Consider the following 25,844-nt stretch of genomic DNA (forward strand, 5'->3'; position numbering starts at 1 on the left):
CTGCCAATTCCACTTCCCACCTGAATTCCCTTTCAAAACTTTCCATGGAATGTTCTGTGCAATTCTGGGCAGAAGAGGAAAGTGAACACAATTGGTGGCTTCTTCCAGTCATCACGCCAGCCAGCCGCCGCAAGGAGCAAAGGATTTCCTCCTCCTTGAGTTTAGTTTCTGGCACTGTGATTTTAGAAAAACAGATCTGTTGCCCTGGATCCTGTAGGGGATGACAGAAATGATTAATGGACTGCTGGCCTGATCCGAAGAAAGATTAGAACAAATGAATAGAAACAGGTTGGCCAGGGGAGAGGACTTCTAGATGGGAAGGGAGCCTTGGCAGAAGGCGGGCGGGGGGCACTTCTCCACTGCCCCCTTTTTAAGGCGAGTCCTCCCTGGTGAGCACCACCTTGAAACAGAGCCCTCTGCGGCAGCCTGCTGCATCGCACCTTCCAATGCCCAAGATCCACAGAAAGTAAATAAAGGTGCTCTTCTTCTTGCTTGTTTCCCTATGGTTGATTTGCAAGGCATATAATAATTAAAAAAAATTGTATCTGTATGATACAAAACCAGACACTTTTCTTGTTCTTTTGCCTTATACAACACAGTATAACCATTAATTGCATAAAATTTATATTTGGCATTACCAGTAATCTGATTGAAGTGATTGAAATTACATGGGAGGATGTGTGTAGGCGATATATGAGAATAGTGCCATTTCATGTATAGGACTTGAGCATCCACAGATTCTGATATTTGTAGGAGATGGGGTCTTCTTCCCTCAGAGGTACAGGAAGTGATGGTGGTCCCACACTCTAAGGGATTTTTTCCCCTTCTGTTTTGTGAGGAAACATAAAATAACCTATTAGTTTCATGTTCTTTCCTTTATTTCAAGATGATAAAAAACATGTACATTGTGGGGATCATGGTCAATATATTCTGGGTGTTAATTTTAAGACTTTATAAAAGCAAACCATACATTTTCCAAAGATTCCTCTTTATGTGTGTATGTGTGTGCGTAGGCCAAGATCATATCTTGTTGAAAGCTGCAGTTGAAGAAAAGCAGACTTTATGGTTCCTGAGGTGTTGAATCAGAAGTGGATGGACAGCCGTGGGAGAATTTATCTCGTTAGATTGTCCATGTGTGGGATTTATGCTCTTAACACCTACGTGGTGGTTGTATTCTCAACACTAAGAAAATTAGTTATCCTGAATTTTCACTGAACCTTCTGTGCTAATGTTGCTGCATATTGTTGAATTCATTGTTATTATACAAAATTAAATTCAGAAGTTTTTTTGGTGGTCAAAACATTCCAGATCATGTCTCTGTTCTTTTTTTCCCCCCTGTGGAGAGGATAAATATAAAAAAATCTTTCAGTTCTGTCTTTCTCCTTCGCCTAAGTTTTCTAAATATGTTGGTGCATTGCATTCAAGTTTTACTTTTTAGTGCTAAATTAAATATATATTTGTGTCCCTTGAAAAAGTCTTGACCCTCCCAGTTGAAAGACAAACTGATATGTTAATTTATTGACAAAGACCAAATGTAACTAAAATATCTTTCTGGAAATTAAGTGCATCTGTGTATTTTCCTATGAATAGATGTGTAAACATAGATGACATTTTATACATATGTGCATGGTTATTTTCACACTGGCTTTGAGCTTCAGGCATATTAGTAGCTTGTGTTAGCTCACTGCTTTCTATGTTTCAGGCAGAGTCCCAAGCATTTTACAAGCATTCACTTACTTAGTTCTTACAACAATTTGCTGATGTACATAATAATTACTATCTTCTTTTGGCAGATGAAAAAATGAGGCTTTATAGGTTAAGTAAATTATCAGAGCTAATATATTTTTAAGAGGCAGAGCTGGGTTTAAACCCAGGAGTGTTGAGGATATTGTAGCTCAGTGGTAGAGCATCTGACTAGCAATCACAAAGACCCTGGGTTCAATCTCCAGTACACCAATAAACAAATAAATAAAGCAGGACGCAGTGCTTGTCATCCTTGTATTTAGGCAGTGGCTCTAGAAACAACCATATTGATCATTTCAGATATGTGTTTAGATGTTATGCATGGGGTACTCCCCAGGTTGTCCAGGATACCTTTGGGGAAAGAAACCTTAATTATGTGGATGGTAAGATTCTCAATCACTAGCACTTTGTTTACAGGTGATAGGGCTAAAGGAAAAGAAGCAAAACATGGAAATATTATATCTGTAAAACTCCAGGGAAACAACACAAACATTGGTATTTACACACATGTGACATCCTTGGAATCCAGCTGGATGACCTGGAAAACCCTAGTATCTGGCTCTAGACCCAGTTTTGGGTCTGAGTTTTTTTCTTTCTTTTCTTGGATTTTTCTTAGATGATGTGAAAGGGTTAGCAAGGAAAGAATAAAATGAAACCTAAGTATAACCAATTGGAGGGGTCATGAAATGAATCAATACATATTTCAAGATTTTTTTTCAAAATAAGGGATGGGGTAGAGGAGAGTTATAGTCTGTATTAATACCTTCCTTCAAAATATTTTAAAACAATAGCAATCCAAGAAATAGCTCCATATTTTTGATGTATGTGGGACATTCTATATAATATCCTTAGTGTCTTAATGGAAGTACCTCATTTGATGGTAATGAAGACAAATTTGGTTTTAGAGATAATTTGGCACTGTGATATTTATATTATAGAACCAATTATATGTATGGGGTTTCACTTTGTTTTTGTTTTGCTATTATTTTGTTACAAACCCCATGATGGTCTATAAAAATATATAAACTTATGATATAACTTCATGTTTTCATATGATAAAAGAGCATTTACTCAAGAGGTGGCATCATGAGAAGGTTATCTTCAATAGCAAAGTTCTTCTGATGCTTTTAAAATAGGATTCTGTTTATGTAGTTCTGCCTTTTCCTCCGTCTTTCAGACACACCTATTATGTCCAGAGAGGCAAGCATGTGGGGCATTGATGGATTCCTTGTTTTATTAAATTTTTACTCGGATATTTGATGTTTAAAAGTAATCTAATCTACCATATATCAATGATATCTTCATAAAGCTATGATTTTAACATCTATGACTTTTTTTTCCTGGATTTTTTAAGTGTAGGAAAATAAAGAATTTATTCTTCAGAGTTGGCAGAGTCTGTAATATGATATATAATTTAAGGCATCAATCAACCTCCCACCAATAAGGTTAAAAAATACATCTCTTTTTTCTGTCCCTTATTTAACATTTATAGGATTTAGCATTTAGAGAGATCCTAGAATATTAAGAAACAGAAAATAATCTCACTTAGAACTTAAAACCAATAGTAGCAGTTAACAGAATCAACCTTTCTAATGCATGATAAGCATGTTTGCACAACACACACACACACTCTTACACTCATTTGCACTGTAAAAAGCAGAGAATGGGAGCTGGGGTTGTAGCTCAGTGGTACAGTGCTTGCCTTGCATGTGTGAGGCACCGGGTTCAATTCTTTGTACCACATTAAAAAAAAAAATGAAGTGTAGAGCACTCAGGAACATAAAGTTGCCCTGCTGAACATTTTGGAAAAACTGGATGCAAGACTTTGAAATTTGCTTGTGCTCATGATTCCCCTGTGGTCCATAGAACATTCAGATTTATTTTGCTTTGGTACAAATGACAAATGCACCTGTGATTTTGTTTCAAGATTGGATTCCTTAAGTAATGTCTGTCAAATATCTTTTTAATGATTCACATATTAATGTGTTAACTGTATCTAGAAGATTTACTATTTCTGAAAGTTCTATCACCTGTTTGCAACTGGTTGTACTTGCATTTGATGACAAACACTCTTTGGGTGTCTATGACTGCACCCCCTTAGAAGTCACCATTGGATACACAAAGCACACACAGACATCCCTGTTCATTTGGTAGGTGTCTGCATACTTGGCACTAAAAGATGAACAGTATTTCTATAAAAGAGGAAAAGAAAAATTACATAGTTAAAATAAGCATTTTATACAAAAGAGAGGATTTCTGAGAACTTTTAAATGTGTGTGTAAATACTTACAAATATATATGTATAAAATGCTTAAAATATTTGGCATTTTATTATTTGTTTTAACATTTCTTAGCTGATTTCCCACATCTTCCTTTTCATGGAAGACTACATAATATACTTTCAAAAATATTTTAAAGGTTTTTTTCAGCATTTTTAAAAATAAGAACAATCCATCACTGCGTATTGTGATTATAATTTGTACCACATAATTGTACCTTCTATTGACAACTCCTCAGGCATTAGCTAATTATGCCATTTAATAAAATTACAGTAATTGCATTAAAAGATTATCTTTTGAAAATGTATAAAGACACTATTAACTGTTTTAGCATATTTTCATGTTTATATTTTCAACCTTATAATTGAATTGTGCTTCCAGACAGAATCATAGATAGACTGACTGAAATCACGTGGTATTTTAGAGCATTCCTATTTTGACTAATAAACATTAGATCATTTTTGTTTTAATCTAGAGAAGCATACATCGACATATTACTGTGTGAGACGATGAGTGAATGGTTCACCCTCCTCTGGTGTCAGGGTCCAGCCCCTATATCAGCGTGCCCTGTCACCACCACTGCCTGCTCTGAGCTTTCTGTTGGAGTGTCCTTGAAAGCACATATTTTCTGCCACCTTTGAGTTTTCTATGCAGGAGCCCTTGGCTTTTGTAGATCCCAATGAGTTCAGTGAAGTTCATTCTTCTCCCTAGAGATATCTTATTGTTAACTTGGAATGGGATCCTCATTTTAGGATCTTAAATCTTAGAGAAAGAAAAGCCTCTAGAAGTCACGTGGCTCCTTGATGCTGCTAATGCTTGACTGCTTTCTTTAACCTTGACCCTCTTCCTCCCTCCTTCTCTGTCCACAGAGTGGCCCAGAGTGTCTGACACACTATTAACTACCAAGATGCAAAGATGAAATTGTCATACTGATCAGTCATTTGTCCATTTAGCTTCTCCCCTATTTTTCTTCCTTTTTTTCTCTGTCCCTTTCTCCTTTCACCCCACCCATTCACTCCCTCCAGACCCTCTCCAGCACCCCTCCTCACCTTCTTTGTCCCCCACTTTTCTTCTCCCACTTTCCTTCTACCTCTCTCTTACATTTGAAAATGAAAGGTAATATTTTGATTTTTAAAGTCCATCATAAAGAGGATCAAACTAAATATTACATATGTAAGTACTTAAAAATTTTGAATTACAAGTGCTAGTAGGAATTATTATCTAATATAACTTCTCATGAGTAAAGATAAAGATGAAGCTCTTCTGATTCAGAGAAAATCTTTCTTAAAACACACACACACACACACACACACACACACACGGTTTTATTCCAAAGGGTGTGTGATTTGAGGATTCCCGGAGGAACTGTTCCATGACAGGGTGAAAATGCAAACCTCATTTTTTGTTTTTGTTTATTTGTTTGTTTCTGTGGAGAATATCAAGAAGAACTAACCAGTTCTAGGACTAAGGTACATGCAACTCTCAAACACCAAAGCATGTTCTGCCTTCAAGGGAATGATAATTCTCTTCATGCTTGCTCTAGCAGATTAAGTTATTCATATATAAAAAAAGGATGGTTTTATTTTGATGACCTAATACATCAGGTTAATATCACACATTAAAGAATTACGCACAGTTACATGATGGAAGGTTTGATATATTTATAGCATCAACTGCAAAATGCAAAGGCCCAGTCTTAAACCCTTACTGGTTAGGATAGTGTTGGATACACAGTAAGCATCCCATCAATGCTTCTTGGAAAATGCTAGCATTAGTGCAAATCATCTGCTATCAGATGTTTTTCTTTTTATTCCAACTCCTCTCCTCAGAGAAGGTGGAGCTTCTATGGAAGATGGTGGTCCCATCAGTGGGTAAAATCTACAGACAGACTAAGGACTTTCATCATCTTGTCTGATATGCATTTTCCTGGCCCGGCCCATCCAGGGCGGAGCTAATTAGCAGCAAAATGACTAAGAGGCAGTCAGCAGTAGGAGGGCTGGAATAGGCAGAAAGGAACTGGCCAATCTCCACCCAGGTTCAACAGCCCCTGGACCTAGGGATATTTTATTTTTTATTTTCACAAAACCAAGTGCTTTTTTTCCCCCTTCCGTCTGTTTCTGCATGTGACACCTGGATGTGCAAACATTTTGTGTGATGCAAAAATGGAAAATAATATTTTGAAACAGAGCAAGGGACCTGGTGTGTGTGAAAACAGTCATAACCATTCTCTGCACAGGTTTTGACCTGTGGAAGAACCATGCTCAGCACTTACATTTCTGGCTAATTTGATACTGCCTTTTTTTGCAGTCCGAGCTTTGTTATTTGTTTCTAAGCTGTCATTTTTATTAGTCTCCCTGGCTGATCTTTTGGGGCTCCGCATCAGGTGGCGTGTGCTCTCATTGTCTGGCTGGGCTTGGCACGCGGAGGGCTCTTTTATTGCTGTGTGATGTGGGCGTGCTTGCCTGGGTAGTCTGTAATTAGACCCACCACAGGTGACAGTTACAAGAGAGCCCAGTAATCATTCTAGCTGCCTGATCTGATGTTTATGGAGAGAAACCTTCTTTGTGGTCTGCTTAGGGTTTACTACAGCGTATTGTACTTTTGCCATTTGATTTATGATTTAGAAAGGTGTGTTTTGTTACCTCTGTCTCTATTTTGAGGTTATGTCATTGGCATTTGAAATAACAGATTTATTGGGGGGGGGCTTCATTGGTCTGATAGTTCAGATCTCACTTATACAAAAATATGATATAAAGACAAATCAAAACCAGGTCCAACGTGCAATCATCTAAGCTATATTCTTGGAGTCTTCACTGACTAATTTTGTCTCCCTGGGGTTCTCTTATGCTATAAATCCTTATTTTTCTTTTGGCCCTTTGAAATGACTTCGTTATTTCTGCCCAAGTTCTTTACAATTTGATTCAACTTATTGTCAGGAATGCTTCATTTTGTCTTTTGTCAAAGGGGTGGCAGGAAAGAAAGAAGTATACTTCTTGGCACAATCATTGTTAAGTAAGTTGTCAATGGCTACAGTTTTAATCTAGAAAACAGGGAGCCATAGAATGTTAAAGTTGGAGGGGCTTTCATTTCATCCAGAGGGAAAGAAAGAGTGAACTGTTTTCCTCAAGCTTCACAGTTTGTCGGAACCGAAGTCCCAGCCCTACACCATTTTTACAAGGTGTGATTTTTATCGTCAAAAGCTCTATAATTATGGTCTTAGCTTCTGAGTAGGAACTTTATCTCCAAAGTATTCACAGATTCTGGTATTTCTTTTAAAGTAAATTTTCCTGAACCTTACATTGGGGAAATATTTAGTAAGTCTGTGGAGTTGCCACTCAGGAGGGTAGTGTGCCATAGAGGAACATAAATCTGTGTTGTTATTTTGTGTGCACTTGGCTGACCTTTCTGTGATAGCAAATGAATTTTCCCCATCAAGATGTCATGGCTGTAGTGATGGTGATAATGAAGGTGATGATAATGACAACAAGGACAAAAACCTGTGGTTTTTTTTTTTTTTTTTTTTTTTTTGTGTGTGTGTGTGTTTTGAAAGTGTTTTGAGTTTTGAGTTCTGTTTCAAAAACTTGTTCTTGATTTGTTGGGCTACAATAACAGTTTTTGTGAAGTATTCAATATTTGTCTTCTATTTAGAAAGAAACAGAAAACAAAGCATGCATTTGCTAATAGCAGTTTTTCTCCTGCTCTGGATGAATCTAGGTACATTGGTTATAAACATTTTGGAAACTATTTCATAGCAAAAGCCATTATTCCTTGGAAACCAATTATTTCCTTACATTTTTGTAAGGAAGCTTCTATATGCTAATTTCTTCCTTCCAAATTTTACTTTGAAAACAGGATAATAAATTGTGTGTTCAGCTATTTAAAAATGAGTTGCCTGTGCCTTTGTTAAGTGCACCTTTTCTGGCAAAGTTAATTATGCATTTCATTGGTGATTTTTCATTTTTTAATGATGTACATGTTTTCAATAACAAAGTGCTTGATTTCTTGGAAATTTGACATATACCTCAAGAAATAACAAAGGAAAAGAAAAAATAAAGGGAGAGAAAAGGAGGGAGAAGGAGAAAAAGAATAGCAAATAGCTGGATGATTGTTTTAGTTTACTTAAAGATAGTCCTGCAGGTGGCGATAGAAACTCATAAATGATGAAACTGCCAAGGTAAATTTCTTTGGACTACTTGGGGATTTTAATTTCAGCAATTTATTTTTAATTTGATACAATAATCTGCAAGCAGAAATTATTACATTAGTAAAAAAAATTTAAATTTCCATGTGTAATTTTCTGCTTCATTTTTTGTAATAATTTTCTCATATAGTCTATGGCATGTTCATCTTTATGCAGAAGGGATAAGATCCAGATTATGGCCAAACTGGTACAGATTTCATATGTCAATTAACCATTTTAAGCCTTTTTATTATGTTTTATTTGTACTTAATTTTCAGTTAAGTGTTTCTGGCTATGTCATTGGTTAGGTTTGGCTTTTATGAAGAATTTTGTTTGGTTAGACCATGCTGTGTGACTGTGTGACTGTGTGTGTGTGGGGGGGGGGGTGCGTGAGCGCACGCACAAAGACACAGCTTCACATCACAGTGTTAAACACAGTTGTTTTTAGAGGTATTTCCTTCCTTAAGTAGTTAAGGTTAGTTTTAATATGTTCAGAATCACAAATTCCTCTAATGATACTACCCAGGGTTGAAAAAATAACACAAAAAATCTCTTCTAAAACATTAGAAAAATCATAGTGAATATGATATTATGTTTTCAGTTACTTTAGTTATTTCATTTAGACATTATCAAAGCAAAGTTAAAGGATTAACTATTTTGGAGTTCATTGTTCACTGCTACTCAAGGTTCAAAAGTTCTTAAATTGCTTTTTTATATATATATATATATATTCCTTTGGCATTTTTTAAGTTTGAGTTTAAAACTGCTAACTCTGGAGTGATTTGCTTAAGCATAAAGCTAATTTCAGCTCTCCTATTTTCTTGAAGTCTCATTTAAAAAACCTTGCAGTGCACATTTTCAAGGGGAACTGCCTTGATTCTAAGAAAATGTAATTATTTTGGTTTAAATGCTTTAGGCTTTCGATGTTGAGTGCCATCATCAGACAACTGTGATAGTCTTTAGCAAATTATGTGAATTTCAGTCTTTGTCTTTCTTCTGAACATTTCACTAAGTCTTATGTTAAAGTTGAAAACCAATAAGGTCTTGTATACTATACCGTTGGATCCAGACTTCCTTGTAATAGAAGAGGGGGGTGGGGATAAAAAAGGAAACCTTCTGGCCTTCTTATATTCTGTTTCAATTGCTCTTCCAATTACTCATGAGGGAGAAGAGTGGAAGGCAAGTCAGACCCTCTGAAAACCTATTTTGCTGCGTTCATATAAAGAATATTCAGTTCTCTGCTCTGTTAGCAGCTGACCAAAATCTAATCCATTAAAAATATATCGTGGTAAGCAGTTCTTGAAAATGTTTATAATAAATGGTAAGAGCCAAGCTTCCACTGTGAGATTAGCAGTTGGAACAGGATGTGTTCATCAGGAAATAGGTTATTGCCTGGCCAGTTGTCCTGCAGAGAAACCTGCAGGATGGATGAGGATTTAAAAGCTTGCAGTGTAAGGATTTTGTTTGATTTCTCCCTTTTGCTTTCTTTTGCATATAACAGTGTTGTTTATCACACATGAGGTTCTTCTCAATGAATCTATTATGAACTTCATTTTTATGAGCCAGAAGCCTGGCATGTTTGAGGGGGTTGACCCCATCCACACCCCATGATCATCCAATGACCTATGAATATTAATGTGACTAATTCACTTTGACAGAAGAGGCTTTGTAGCTTGAAAAAAAATAAAATTTTGGAAAAAAAAGAGAAAAATATTGCTGCGGATTATGGTGACATTCCAGCTTTCTGCTTGATTGCAGTCCAGCCTCTGTGAGTGGACAGTAGTGCTCATGAATAATGCCTTCTACGTGGATGATACCTATGGTAACACACGCCAAGTGACTAAGAGATCAAATACACTGGCTAAAAAGCCTTAGGGAAGCATTATGTGTCTGAGGTCTGATCTATTGTCTGGGAGGTCGGAGAGTGTTAATGCACTCTGCAAAGATTACACTCCCTCTCTAATTGCTCAGACACTTCCTTAAAGGATTTAAACAGTCAGGGAAGGTGACGCTCCTTGTCAATTTTTGTCTTCTGCCTGCAGTTGAAGTTTATCTGTCTTTCCACTGAGACCACTAGATCAAGTATCCTAGACAGTGTCAAAGGCATAAACTCTGAATTAGGAATGAAAGCAATGAGAGATGTTATTTACAGCTCAATTATTACTTGCTCTTTAAATGCTCTGCATTCCATTTCTGGTGTTTACATTGTAGAAATGACGGCACCTCTGTCTTCAAAAGGAGGGCTGAAAAGGGTCTAAGGCTTTGCTTTGACTTTTGATCAGATAGATTTTCATAATCTTTTCTCAGAGTGGTAATTCCCAGTGTGGCATTTTGCATTGGGTTTATTTCTGTTAAATGTGGAGAATGGTGAACTTTAACATTTCCTCTGTGCCACCTCCCGCCTCCCAAAAGGCAAATGGGTGCACATACCTCCTTCTGAAATGTTTACCCCGAATTAGGCATGTACAAAACCCCTTCACATGCAGGACCTGATAACTTTGTCCAGACCTTTGTAGTAAACTTCAAGTAATACACAACCACCTTTTTAAGAAGCTCTGTTCTCTGTATTGGAGTATACTGATTCACTCTTGTGTGTCTGGGAGCTGATACACTGATTTTATCAGACTCTGTATCTCTTACATTGCTTTGATTAGATCTCAGTATTTTCTAAATGACACTGGAAAGCTAAAAGGAGATTTTACCAATTCTTTCACAGTGGCAGTTTAGGAAGTAGTGGGGGCTGTGTGTTCAGAGGAGCATAATGAAGTCATTAAATTCATAGTCTGTGGCCAGAGGAGTGGGGAAGGCAAGCTTGCTCTCCACCCTGGGTCTCCTCTCCCCACTAGGCACAGTCAGTTGCGTCATTAGGAGGTAGGAATTTGTCTTAGATCAGTCCCAATTGCTAATACAAATTGTATATGTGGCCTACAGCTTGCAATATAATATTTATGTAGCTTCTGAAAGAGACCTGGGAGGATTCCCTGTAATTCAAGATGGTAGTCTGAGTGATGGGTGTAGAAGGATTTTTTTTTTTTTTTTTACAAAGAAATCCTTGTTTGTCCCATGGGATTTTCACACTTTTCGACTGACGGCGTTGTATTTTACTCCTCCTGTATAAAGCTGTCAGTGTATTCGTTATATGTGTCTCTAGAAGACTCTGAGCAGATGATGGGAACAATTGCTGGAGGGAGAAAAACACATTCAAATCAAAATCTTCAGAATTGTGTTTCTTTAGGATCTCCTGTCCCTCCTTCTACGCGGACTGTCCCTCGCACTTTTTCTTATTGTGTGTTATCTCACACTGTTGGTAGATTACACTGAATGTTTCATCTGTATATAAAAATTAAAAATTCAAACAAAAATCTGGCCCACATGAAGAACAGGCCCTTTGGGCATATGGTTCATTATGCATATTCATTTAATTACTAAAACACTTGCGATGGCTTTTCTGCCCTTGCTTTCAACTTGCAAAGTTAGATCTCTTCTGTTGCACAGAAAATGTAGCAGAGAATTCTGCTGTACAAGAGAAGTAAGGAAAAGGGGCTTTGAGGAAATGCAATTCACCAAACGGAGGTAGGATCCTCAGTATGAAACTGATAGAAGCAGGAATTTCGCTCCTCTTCTTCTCTTTCCTCTTCTCCTGCCATTTTCCACATGGCCCCTGAAGGCTGCTTTTACTGTGGTTAGTTTATATGAATATGAGCGGGGAAGTAATACGAGACTAAGGATGTAGGTTTCAAGTAGGTTCCCTCTGAGCCACTCAGGTCTCATGATGAAGCTGTCTCAGTTTTATTGGTTAGAAGGGAACTGCTATGAAAGTGTGACTTTAATTGATTTTTCAGGGCAAACAGGTGGTGATGGTTTAGACATTCCCTGGCCTCCATGCCACTCCTAATTTGGGGCTGCACATATAATAGCTTTATTAAAATAAACAATCTCCTGGCTTTGGTTTTACCTGAACATCTGCCTCTAGGTTTTTAAAGAACCTCTTAAAATATTTTCATTTTGTGCTTAAAAGGATCAGATCCTAAAATAGCTGAGGAAGACTTCATTTTCTATCCATGCCATCGAACTTAATACTTTTGCCTGATAATAAGGACATTAAAATTCCAAAGATATTAAAATCCAAATAGGATCATTGTTGTTCCAGTAGCTTAAATGCACACACACACACATACACACACATATTTATTTACATGATGCAACAGATTTTGAACATCCTAAGCTGAAACTTGAATTTGTGGTGGCTGGATTTTGATTTGAACTTTCATTTTGGTGAGCAAAGGATTGTTTAAGGATGTATATGTGTGGGATATGTGTGTGTGTGTGTGCGCGCGTGTATGTGTGTGAGATGCACATGCATAAAGACTATTTTTTTTTATTTCTTCCTGATTTGTCGTGATGTCTCAGCATTATAAAAAGGCTTCTTGGATTTATCCTGATCAGAATAAATTTAAGACTTCTAAAAGCATTGCTAAGGGAAGGAGGACCCAAATCTTGGCATCCTTTTTGTTTTTAGTGTCAAGTATGTGCGGTTCTGATACAAACACAATTTTGCTTTTCAATTAAGCAAATAGGTAGTCTAATGGGAGGCCATCCAAGACATTCTTGATAGGATTCCTAAAGGAATTGTATTCTGTTATAAATAGCTTCACTCACTAATCACTATTGGAGGGTCCCCAAATTAAGGCACCTTAGTCTGTTTCAGGCAGGCTGAATATAGACAGAGCTATTGCAGGCTTAATGTGAACTTGCTGCCACCCTGCTTCGTTTAGTGCCAGACATAAAGCTTCAAGTGAAGTAACTTAATACAGTGAACGGCTTTACTCCATCACTGCACTAATGCTAATTACATACACTTGTTTTATTACCCAGAGCGCTTTTTCTGTATTCATTCTGATCTAATCTTTCTATGAACATGGAGGAGTACGTCGTTAGTGTTAAGTTTAAGCTTTTAGTCACAATTGCAGCCTGATTTTCATGTGACCAAAGCCAGAGAACACTTTTAGAGACAGCTCTGTCCACTTAGAGGATAATTAGAGCTCCACTGGACTTCCACCATGGAGGGTCCTATGGTGCCAAACATGCACTTCTGAAATGACTGTGACACGTATCAGTACATTTAGTGGGATTTTTTTTTTGTGTGTGTGTGTGTGTGTGTGACCTCTTTGGATATTCAGCTTTATAGGGAATAAAGAGCAGTATGACGATTTTCCATCCCTTCTTTTAATCAGAGCACAGAACCTACTGATGGCTCTGAAAGTTGTATTTACCAAAATCAGACTTGCAGCTGCTCAATTACCAGCTTCTGCAGAAATGCATAATGAGAAATTTATTGTCTGATTCTACACCTGAAATTTTGATCATTATATGGGGAAAAAGCCAATAATGGTGGCACATTAGATGCTTTTTTCTTTCATTTAGTTTTGTGTTTCTCTAATTTTTAAACTAGTTGTTCTGCCTTTGAGAGTGGTGTGGGTTTTTTTAATTGCGCCACAGGTGACTGTTGGACTTTGTCCTACTTAAATAAAATCATCAAGAAACGTAAAGTGTAGGATTGCTGGAAGCATGATGCAAATATTAAAATGATGGGATTTTAATACATGCTTCACACTTAAAATGGGAAAACTGTTTAACATGAAATGCCTAATAATGTAGGTAAGCCTTTTTTTCCTCCTTAAAAATCCATTAATACATTCAAAGAGGGTTTGTGAACAAAAATTTCTATTTCTAAAAGACTCCAGTTTAAAATCCCCAACTTATATTTAATATTAAGATTACATGGAGTTCTACACACATAGGTTTCCTCTATCATCAGAATGGAGTTTGCCACATTCTTATTATATAAGTGTCCAGTGTAGTGTTAATGTAAAATTGGCAGTTTGAAAATTATATGCATTGTTTATTTAGCAAGTCATAGAGAATAATAAAAGTAAGAAACATACAATCCAGGTGTCTGTCCAAAATACTTTCAGGAATAAGCTACCAATTGGGACCACCCCACCCCCACCCCCAATTAAAAAAAAAAAAAAAACTAGAATGAACTAGTTGAATTTTGTCTGGAGGAGGCAAGACACCAAGATTGATTTTTCCCCTAATGGACCAATCAGGTTACTTTGCTGTGTAGCATTAATTGAAGAAGATGTCATTTAGATACCAGTAATAGTATTTTTCAGATGCACATTGATTTCAGGAAAACTAATGGTTAATGAATTCTGATTTGGTAAAGTTTGTATCATTCATGAAAACCAGAGGAGGACTTGGGAGGTACAGGTGGAAATGAGAAGGTTTTTGTGGAGGATAAGACAGGGAAGGGCATTTAACTCTGGGTCCTAAACCAGTTGCAGTTTGCCAAGACCTTTCTCCCATGATGAGTGAATGGTTCCCCTACCTTCTTGTAGGTAAGAATTGTGCCTGGAAGAACAAGACCTTTCTGTGCCTACAGGAACCTTCCAGAGGTGTAGAATAGGTTCCCTTATCAGTACAAGTGGCCTTCCATAATTTCCCTGGGTATGTTTATCCTTTTTATATTTTGCTACTGTATCATTTTCTGTTGCTATTATACCTAATTATTTTAAACTTAGGTGGTTTGAGACAACAAAAATTTATTATCTCATCTTGCTGGAGGTCAGAATTCTAACCTCGCTAACACCAAGGGAGGGCTGTGCTCTGGAGGGATCTGTTTCCACCTCCCTTAGCTCATTTTCAGAGCCAACAAGGCAAGTCTGAAGTCCTTAGGTCTTTTCCTGGCTCCGTTTTCTACCTCCCCTTTTCCACTCTTAAGAACTCTTGTGATTACATGTGGCTCACCCAGGTAATCCCCATCATCTCCCTCTTTTAAAGTCAAATGTTAGCAATTTAACTCCATCTGCAATCTTACTTTCCTTTGCCATGTCACATAGCAGGTTCTAGGGGATAGATCATGGATCTCTAGCTAGGTTCTGCATTACTGTCTGACATCCTTATTGCTTCCTAATGGATAAGAATTTCTGGAGCAAGCTCCGGTTTCATGCACAGAAAGTACTTTAGTAAGAGATGTGGATGTGAGAGGAGAGAAGAGATTGTATTCTGGTCATTCTAATCTGAGAGTAGTTGGAAGGAGAATGGGAGAGGGAATAGAGGATGAGAGGGAAATGTGGGGGCATCATGAGCTGAAATTGATTTCCATGCATTTATGAGTTTTTGTCAGGATGAATCCAACTACTATGTATAACTATAAAGCTGTAATAGAAAAGCAAAACTTTATTATTATGATACAATAATATATCCTAATAATTTATCCAAAAACTATATCTAAATAAATCACATGGGACTACATGTAATCAGTAGCTGCTAGGTGAGAAAACTATTCGTTTTTTTAATCCAATAAATAACAGCAATATAATGCCTTACATACGGCAAATCCTCCATGAATACTGGTTGACTGGATGTCTGGATTTAATTCTGAAGTTTTGGTTGATTTGGAATCTGTGATGTGTTTGAGCACCTTGGCTTCCAGGGCATTGATGCAGAGTATAGACCCGAAATGAAGCATTCATGGGAACTTAATTGTGCTCACACTTTCCAAGCCACACACAAGTGGCCACACTGAGAAGGCACTAGGAGAATATTTGGTAATCATGCATTCTGAAATGATTTTAGCTTTGTTCTCTTGCATTTGTATTATCCAAAGCCATACTTTGGATTTGCGTTCAAGGCTTCCCCATTTACTTTTCACACTCTAGTCTATGAGCTTCCTTATGACAGTGCCCAACTACAGTGTTGGATAACAATGAATAGCATTTGATTTAAATGCTCAAATGTTGACCTCCAGTTGCAATTTGATGCATATTTGTGTACCTGTTCCATGTAAGCCTACATCATATGTTTTATAAGGAATACAGAGATAAGTGAGTAAAAAAAAAAATCTGGTGAGAAAACTGTATATGGAACCAAAATAAACATGGTCCTACTCAAAAGTCTATGTTCCTAGTATCTTATAGAAAGAATAGCTTGTTCCAACTTGGTAAACTGGTGAAGAAGAAAAAGGATCATTTCTAGAGATGCTTTGAATCAAAGCATCGAGAAGGAAAAAAAACAGTTTTTGAGAATGGCCAATGCATATGACCACAATGTGGGAACTATGGTAAGAAATACAGAGAGAAGGCATTGCAAATGTAATTTCAGGTCTTATTTTGATTTGTTGGGCCATGAATAGCAAACAGAGTTTTAGACTCTATATGCAGTGGGAAGAAATAAAAGGCTTTGAGAATAAAATGCTTTGCTGAGAACTTACTATAGAATGTATCAGAAGTAGAGAAAATTATGAATAATATATAAATTAGGAGTGTATTAGAATAATCCAGGCCCTATTAAACTGGCAAACTGTTAGAGCCCTATTCAGTCTACTGTGGTGTGTGGGCGTTTGTGTTTGGGAAAGAAGCAAACAAGTTATTTTAAAATGATGAAATTCCTTTCCTATATTTAGAAATTGGAAGAGTTCATATCATGAACTCTTTGAAAAACTTTTTATCTTAAAATGAATTAAGATTTGAAAGAAGTTAAAAATTAAAAAAGTCCAGTGATTCCCATGACTACTTAAGTAAGCCAACTCTTCCCAGTGATAACATCTTACATAACCAGAGGGCTTAGAGTTGCTTAAACCAGGAGACTAGTGTTGACATCAGACTATTGGCTCAGACACAGATCTGTTTCAAGTTTCAGTAGCTTTTACAGGTACCTGGTATTGGTGCACTCTAGTTTGCATACCAGATAAACCTATTTATAATCAAGATGCAGAAGTATTCTATTTTCATAGAGAACCTCACACCTGTTACACCCTAATGTCCACACACCCCAAACTCAACCTTGGAAACATGTCTGTTTTCTTTCACTATAACTCTAATTTTTCATCACTGTAGCTCTAACAATGTTATGTAAAAGGAATCAGCTGGGTGCAGTGGTTCATGCCTGTAATCCCAGTGACTCCGGAGGTTGAGTCAGGGGGATTTCAAGTTCAAAGCCAGCCTCAGCAAAAGCAAGGTGCTAAGCAACTCAGTGAAACCATGTCTCTAAATAAAATATGAAATAGGGCTGTGTATGTATGCCCCTGAGTTCAATCCCTGGTACCAAAAAAAAAAAAAAAGGAATCAAACCATATGTAATTTACTAAGATGGGCTTTCTCACTTTGTGATCTTCAGATCCATCCCTATTGTGCACATCAGTAGTTCATTCTTCTTGTCTTGAAAATTAGAGGACTGGGTATGTCACACCTACTTTTGGATGAACAATCAGCCGAAACTGAGTGGGATATGGAGCCTGTAGAGAGAAGCTGCTGTTTGATAGTACCCTGGTGTTTACCCTGTGGTCTGCCACCTGGGTTTCCTGCAAGTCTGTCTGTACTATTTGTTTGATCTCTGGGGGCATTTTGGTCTATAACCCGTGGCAGCGGCTAACATTTCTTACACTGATATAAAAGGAGCAGTGTTTCTGAATCACTGTATGTGATCCAAGAAAAGAAAGGTACCTTTGCTCAGGCAAGTTTGAGAAACAATGTGTCAGAGTCAGACTTGATAATCACATTTTTTAAAAACATGGTGTGTTCTATGATGTTTCTGCAGTGTCTGCACATTTACTAAACCACAGATTATTTTAAAAATGATTTTTACTACAAAGGAGTTTGTACAGGTATGAGATAGAGGTCTTGGAGGTTAAGGGTTGAGGCTGTTAAAGAAACTGGCTGCTGCCTTTTTCCGTGTGTGTTGATGGAGAAGGAGGAACCTGTGGTCGAGTACAGTAGAAATCCAAGCCCAGGACCTCAGCATCTCCCCACGGCTTTGTAACCATCATAGTTTGATATGAGGGTATTGTTTGGTTAGTGTTTTTTTATCCTCTTCTTTGTTCCCCACTCTGGACTTTCTAACTTTAAAAATCAGCACTTTGGCTTCTGTTGTAGCACTTCCAATAGAAGTGGCTACATGGGAACCCTGAATCCATGGCTTATGGAAGGTGAGAGCAGAATCACATGCATTGGTTCTGGAGTTATGTGAACTGCTATTAAAAAAAATTGCAAAACGGTTCACATGTACAAGAGTTATAAAGCTATGCACACACACACGTTTATATATATGCACACACATTTATTTAAACAAAATAAAAAGAAAAGATCAATTTAAAAATCGAAAATTCTCATTATTTTAGTTCTTTCTCTGACTTTCTGTGACTGAATCCTCCTCCTTTCTCCATCTCAGAAGAAGTAACATTGGAACTGAATGCTTTCACCAACTCTGTATTTATATCTGAACAATGTATTCAATTATGCCTGTTTTTGAAGGCTATATAAAAGAAGTCATGTTGCACTTTTAAACAATTAAAACATCTTCTTGAGGTTTCTGGCTTTTATCATTATTCATCTTATCTTTTGAAGAACAAAGTTAATTACCTTGATCAACAAAATTTATTATTTTTTAAAAAATGTTTTGGCACTGGTGACTGAACTAGGGGGTGCTTTACCACTGAGCTATATCCCCAACCCTTCTTTAAAAATTTTTTATTTATTTTTGAGACAAGGTTTCACTAAGTTGTCCAGATTGGCCTCAAATTTGCAATTCTCTTGCTTGAACCTCCGGAGCTGGTGGGATTACAGGCAGGTTGACAAAGAAAGTGTATAATATCAAATTAATCGATTATATTTCCTATGGTTTGTGCATTTCATGGGATGTTTAAAGAATCCTTCTCTGACCCCCAAAATCATTAAGATAGGATTTAATTTTTTTTATGATTTAAACTTTTACATTAAAGATTTTAATCTATTCTTGGTTTGATTTCATTTTAGCTTTCTTGGTATCAACTGACTTATACCACTTATGAAATACTCTACCTTTCCTCAGCAATTCCCACTCAGACATTATGTTAGTCAGTTTTCCATTGTTGTGACTAATACCTGAGATAAACAGTTTCTAAGGATGAAAGCTTTATTTTGGCTCTTCATTTTAGAGGTTTCAGTCCCTGGTTGCTTGGCCCTGTTGCTTTGGGCCGGAGGTGGCACGGTACATCACGTGGGAACACATGGTAAAGGAGGATTGTTTAACCTCATGGTGACCAGGAAGCAAAAAGGGAGTCAGGAAGGGACTGAGGGTTTCTATATTCCCTTTCAAAGACACGCCCCCTGATAACCCAACTTCCTCCCACTACCCCCCAATTCCTAAAGGTTCCACCACCTCCCAGTAGTTCTATGAGCTGTAATATAAGCCTTCAATACATTGGCCTTTGGGAGACATGATCCATACTATAGCAGTAATAAACTAGGGCTGGAATTGTGGCTCAGGGGTAGAGCTCTCACTTAGCATGCATGAGGCACTGGGTTTGATCCTCAACACCACATAAAAATAAAATAAAATGGTATTGTGCCCACTTACAACAAAAAATAAATGTTTAAAACAATTAATTAACTTTACGTATATAGGTGGACTTCTCCATTGATCTATTACCTATCCTTCTACCAGTATTACTCAAATTTTATTTGGCTTTGGCATAGTTATTTCTGACTTGGTTCTCATCTTTAGGAATGCTTTGGCGAAAATTCTTGGATTTTTATTCTCTTCCACATAAGAGTTAACTTTTTGTCTTCCACAAAAACAGAAAAAGACAAAACCAATATCGAAAGTAATTCAGATTCCGAATTAGAATTCTTTAAAGCAAAGCATACCTGTCCAAATCTATAGGCTTTTGCTATTCCCAAAGTTCTAGATCGTTTTATTACATAAAAACAAAACTTTGTTTTTCTGTTAATGTCTATTTGTATTGGCACACACATTTAAATCAGCACCATTGTATTTGAGCACCACACATATCTCCCATGCAGCCTTTACACTTGGGGCATTTTTCCTTCTATTCAAAGTGTGTCTTTTATATATGTGTTTGCGAGACTCTTTTGGAGATAAGGGATTCCTGGCTCATGTTTTTATGAAAATATCTTTGCTTAACTCTTATTTATAGACAATTTGCTATATATAAGATTCTAAATTGAAAGACTGAAAAATACATACATATTAAATTATTCTTCTATCTTCTTGCCTCCCTTGCTGCACTGAGATATAACGTCACTCAAATTGTTTTTTTCTTTATAGTTGAATTTTCTTGTCTCTCTAGCGGTTTCTATTTTCCCCAAGTGTTTTTCTCAAGAGTATTTTAAGTCTGGATTTGTCTTTATTTATCCTAATAAGGATACTTTTAAGTGGGGGAGAGCTTCCTTTATTAGTGTCTTTCAACATTTATCAGAAATTTTAGAGCATTTTATTTTCATGTAATGTTTTTTCCTCTTTCTCACATGAACAGTCTATCCCCACCCTGAACCCTTATAAAACATAAATTAGACCACCCCGTTTCTGTCTTCCATGTCTCTTGAACTCTCATATATCTTTTTTGTCTCTTGTCTGCATTCTGAATCATTTCTTTGGAATTCTCTCTCAATTTGCTAATTTTCTGTTCAATTCCCTTTAGTTTCTATCAATTTGTACATCCTGTGTGTTTAAATTTATCCCCTCTCCTTTAAGGCGTTCCTGCCCAATAATTTAGCACATATTAAATTAGCAAAATCGTAGGTAAGCATGGATCTAGAAAACCATATTTAATGCCCCTGACAGTTCTATTACATTTCTACAATAATCTTTCTACTTTTCTGGACTATTTTGTTGCTTCTCTTTTCCTCTCAAACTTAATAACTTCTCTCATCTCCACTCTCAATGACCACGATTGACATAAATGACCCCCTGCTACCCTACTGGCTCCTTCTCTATCCCTCATCACCCTCTCTGCTGGAGTCCTCTGCTTTCGCTCTTAACTGTGGATGATCTGATTTGTTGCTGAGACCAAACTTACAACTTTCTGCTGGGGTCCCATTGTTTTTACTGTTTTAAGAATATTGTTCCAACTGTTTTCTTCTTTCTTCGAAATCATTTTACCTTCCTAACTGCCTCCTTCTCCAATTTTTCTCCCTTTGTCTTTTCTCTCTTTGCCTACCTTTTTTTTTTTTTTTTCTTGCTCTTCTGTCCCTCTCTTTCCTAGAACATTGCTTCATTCTCTTGCAGGCACTTTTTTTTTTTTTTTTTGCTTTTTTTGCTCTCCTTTATAACAAACTCTTTGGCAGAGTCCTTACTGCATTTCTCAGTATTATCCCTTAATATTGAGTCAGGGATCATCTTACTTAGAGAAATACTTTGGCTTTTTAAATACTATACTTGATTTTCAGAACACCACCATCTCCTACTGTATCCCTATCTCTCTGGCTGCTCTTCAGCATCTTTCTCTGATCCCTTCTGGTATTTTCAGTCTCTAAATTTGGACCAAAGATCACTTCTAGGCCATTTCTCTCTATAGTTGCTTGCTTGCTTGCTAAGATTTTTCAATCTGATGTCTTTAAATACTATCTGGATACTGATAATACATATATTTTTGTCTCTAGCCTGAGCTCCAAACCATGTATCCAGTGTCATCTTTGTTTTCATAGGGACACCTCCCATCCCTCTCCTTAAACTCACTCTTCCTCAGACTTTCTCTACTAATGAATAGATCCATTCTTACAACTTTTCAGGCCCCACACCTCGGTATCCTCACACATTCCATTTTTATCTTCTCATCCAAACGGTCTGCACGTCATCTGGGCCCTACTTTATCAGTAATTGACATGAACACTTTTTACCAATTCTCTTGCCATCATTGTGGTTCTAAGCTACAATATATTCATTAAAATGGGTCATTAAAATATTTGTTCATAAAATTTATTTCTATTTTTTCCTCCTCATGCAGTCAGTGTTCCTTCTTAGATACAAGTCAGATCATGTTATTATGGTGCTCATAACATTTTCAATCTAAGTTTGCATTGTGTCTTATGCTTCAGACACAAGGGTTCCTTGCTGTTCCTTGAACACCCTAGAAAGAAAATGGCATCCTTTCACTTCCCAGCCTTTGTGCTTGCTGTTGCTTCTGGCTGGAAACACCCTTCACCTGGATACACACACTTCCACCAAGGGCTTGGCTCTCATGTCACCCTCCAAGCAAGGCCTTCCCTGACCACCTGCTTATAATTGTAGAATCAGCCCCAGTGGGTGGTATTCATGTCCTTTTACTTTTGTTTTTGTTTGATTTCATTTTGTTTCATGGTAGCTCTTTTTATCACCTGATATAAAATATATAGCTTACCTAGTTATTCTATATGTATTATCCAAAATCTCAATATAAGCTCCATGAAGTCTGTTTTTTGTGTGTTTTTGCATTTCTTTCTTTTTTTTTTTTCTTCACTCTTGTCCAAATTGATATGGTCCACAGTCAGTGCTTAGCAAATAAGGGTCAAAAGAAAGATGAATAATGAATTTATGCTGGAGGGTGAACTAGTACAGAAAGATATGAGACTACTTAGGATGGGATGAGGGAGGGAATACGCAGGAGTGAAGTCGTGCTAAAGAAGACAAGTTAATGTAGAAGAACAGTCATTTGATCTAAATGAAAAGTCATGTTCCACAGAGGGATATGTAAGTATAGATTTCCTGTTATATTTGTTAAAATGTTTTCTCAAATAGTTTTCTTAAAGTAACAATTTCATGTTGACATAGCTATTAAGACTTCTTCAGCTGTCCTGTGCAGAAATGACAATGTAGATCAGTGAAAAATGTATGGGTCATTCATTATAAGGAAGTTAGTTGTAAAAGTTGACTAGGAGTAAAAAAAAACTTTAAATTGGATGCTTGATTCTAATTATAAGCAGGAAAATCAAATAAAGATCACATGCACTTTATCTTTTAGAAGAAGACACAACACAAAGCTTTATCATCTTAAGATCAAATAGCATTCCTTAAGTAGAGTACAGAACATTGAAGGTGCCAATCTTGAAGTTAACGTGTTTGACTAGATAAAAGTTTCAATCTCAGTTTTCATTGATAAGAGAGCATACATAGATGAAATTCATAACATTCATTTGAATGGGGAACTGTATCAGTTAAATATAATGTACTTATGTATATACCATCAACACAGCTATAAAACAGTTAATTTTAAATTGATATGAATGTTTTGATATTGTTTATAGATTCATAAATTTTAAGAAATGTCATGTCATGGATGAGAAGACTAGGTTAGTTAGGAGCCAAGTATTTGACTTTTTTTTTTAAGGAAGAATAATAAGTAAATGATGACAGCAAGCACAGTAGTGAGTGTTAATGCGTGGGTGGTATTAAATAGTTTGCATTTTTTTAATCTTGTAATATAATAACGAATATTATCTGTAGCATAGAGAAAGGATAGAATGAAATTTTATACAATGTACAAATAATCCTAGCACTAAAACTTAGATTTAATACAAAGAGAAAGTAATAGATAAATGAAAATCATAGGTATATATGAAAAATATTTTTGAGCATTATTAAATAAAATACACCATGTGTTAAAAGACTGTCACCCCAGTAAAGAATGGGTTTCCCCCCAAAATATGAGAGTGGCTTCAACATTATAATGAATACATTATATTGTATTAAAATGAAAAGTAAATATCCTCCTTCTTTCAGAAGACATAAAAATAAAATAGTTGAACAACCACCATCTATTCCTGATTTTGAAAAAAAATAATAGTGAAATAAGCCCTGGCTAGAACTGATACAAGTATTCCTGCTTAAAGAAATGTTTTTATTAAGTTTGGGATGGATACAAAACAGTATTTTTAAAAATAGCTAAAAGAGATCAAGAATAGTAAAGTCAATACTGTTATGTGAATTTTCTGGTACTAATTGTATGTATTTGTATTCTTAATGTGATATGACTTACATAGTTCAAACTGAAAGCCAACATTATGTTAATGGTAGAAAAATGAGACACTAGAAGCATTTTCATTACAGTTAGGAATAACACAATAACATCCTTCTCGGCAGTTTTGACATTGTTTTGTAGGCGTAATGAGTTTAAACAAGAAAAAATTAAGTTTTGAATATTAGTAAAAACAGAAGAGATTCCATATTGGTCCAATAGTTTGTGACTATAATCTTAGAAACCCCCAGAAGAATGAAATAGAAAGCCATTTGAAACAATAAAGAAAACTTAGCAAGGGGGCAAATCTAAAAAAACTAATTTATTCAAATTATTACCTTATATATGCTAACCATGGCTAGTTTCAAAAAATATTATGAAAGAAATGATTTTATTTACCTAGCCTCCAAAAATAAAACAAGCAAGAAATACATAATAGCTACATAAAAGTAATTCTTTTAAAAGTTAGAAAAGCATCCAGCAATAAAACCATATTACTATTGGAAGGGGAGATTTAATATTTAAGAGGCAGTAACTGTCCTTTCTAAGTTAATAGGTCACAAAGTGAGTTTTTCTTGCTGGCTGCTCATAAAAATAATTATCTTATCTCATCAACTAGACAACCTGTGAGTTTAAAAAGGAAAGTGAGGCTCAAGTTTGGAAGTAACTTGCCCAGGATTTCACTCTGGCTGCCTGTGACACTCATCAGGTGTTCTAGTCTGTTCATCCAGATTAGTGTGTTCCTTGGAGGCAGAGCTCTTCCTGTCTGCATCCAGGCTCTTGCATCCACTGAAGCACTGGCCCTTGTGTTCAAACCCCACTTTTCCTTCTGCAGTAGAGGATGTGAATTCCATAAGTTGATTGAACTTGGGCATGCCAGTGTGTGCTTTGTCTGATCTAGACAGTGCTAACTAGTCATTTTCCTGTAACCCTACAGTCCCCAAATCAGCAGAATTTTAATGAATATTTGGAAATCTGAAGATTTTTGTCTGGAAATACTTGGATTTGTAAATATTTGGGATGGATTTCAGAAGTAATCACTTTCTCTAGTCAAATAAATTTCACTGTTGGGTAGAATGTGTTCCATGGCCTGCCTTTTTGTGACCTTGGATTTTTCCAGACTGTTTTCCCTAAATTCAGGCACACTAAAATCTAGGTGCCAAAATATAGAATAGGGTGAGATCCCTGTATTTGTCTGTTTCAGTGTTTTCACTGGCCAAGTCATTCTATGCTGTTATTCTGCTACTGTTTCTAAAACTGAGTTAATTGCATGTGAACTTGTGTGTGTTTACACCTGTTTATGTTCCTAGATTGTTTAATCTTAAGTCAATGAGTAAAGATTTAAGATTATGCTCCTACTGTTTTATCAGTCACCCTGTGTTCTTTGTCTCCCTATCAGGTATTTTTGGTCACAGTCTGGAATTTTGAACTGTACATGATCCCCCTGGCATTATTGTTGCTCTTTGTCTACAATTTCATCAGACCCATGAAAGGCAAAATGAGCAGCATGCACGACAGCCAGGTGAGCAAAAATGGACATAGTTCTGGCACGTGACTTGTGGAAAATGTGCTCACAATAGGAAACAACAACTACCACCGAATCACTGCCTGAGTCTGTTTTGGTTGGGACTGGGGAGCATCCCTGCACACATACCTATTTTGCAATGGAGGTCTTTGTCTTTCCTCGGTAGCAGCTGTATTAACTGTGTTCCTGTCTCAGCCTACAACCTCCGCATAACTGGAGCCCTGTTGTTGCTGGTCTTTTTTTCATGTGGGCAGTACTTGTGTGCACCCATCCAGTTCGCCATAAGGTTCCTGTGAACAATTTCCTCAACCACTAGAGAAAAATCTTTGGTGGATTCCTGACCCC

General features: G+C 36.6%; 1 protein-coding gene across 2 annotated transcripts in view; it reads left to right on the forward strand.

Moving 5' to 3' along the window:
* The window catches only part of Mctp2 (multiple C2 and transmembrane domain containing 2), a 221,373-nt gene that overhangs the window by 156,230 nt on the left and 39,299 nt on the right, over positions 1 to 25,844 (forward strand). For both annotated transcript variants that reach the window (XM_027956122.2, XM_071608654.1), the window contains one exon: positions 25,374 to 25,496. In XM_027956122.2, coding sequence (XP_027811923.1) covers positions 25,374 to 25,496 — 123 coding nt within the window. The remainder of the gene's footprint in view (positions 1 to 25,373; positions 25,497 to 25,844) is intronic.

This window comes from Marmota flaviventris, chromosome 2 (genome assembly GCF_047511675.1).
Source record: "Marmota flaviventris isolate mMarFla1 chromosome 2, mMarFla1.hap1, whole genome shotgun sequence".
NCBI lineage: Eukaryota > Metazoa > Chordata > Mammalia > Rodentia > Sciuridae > Marmota > Marmota flaviventris.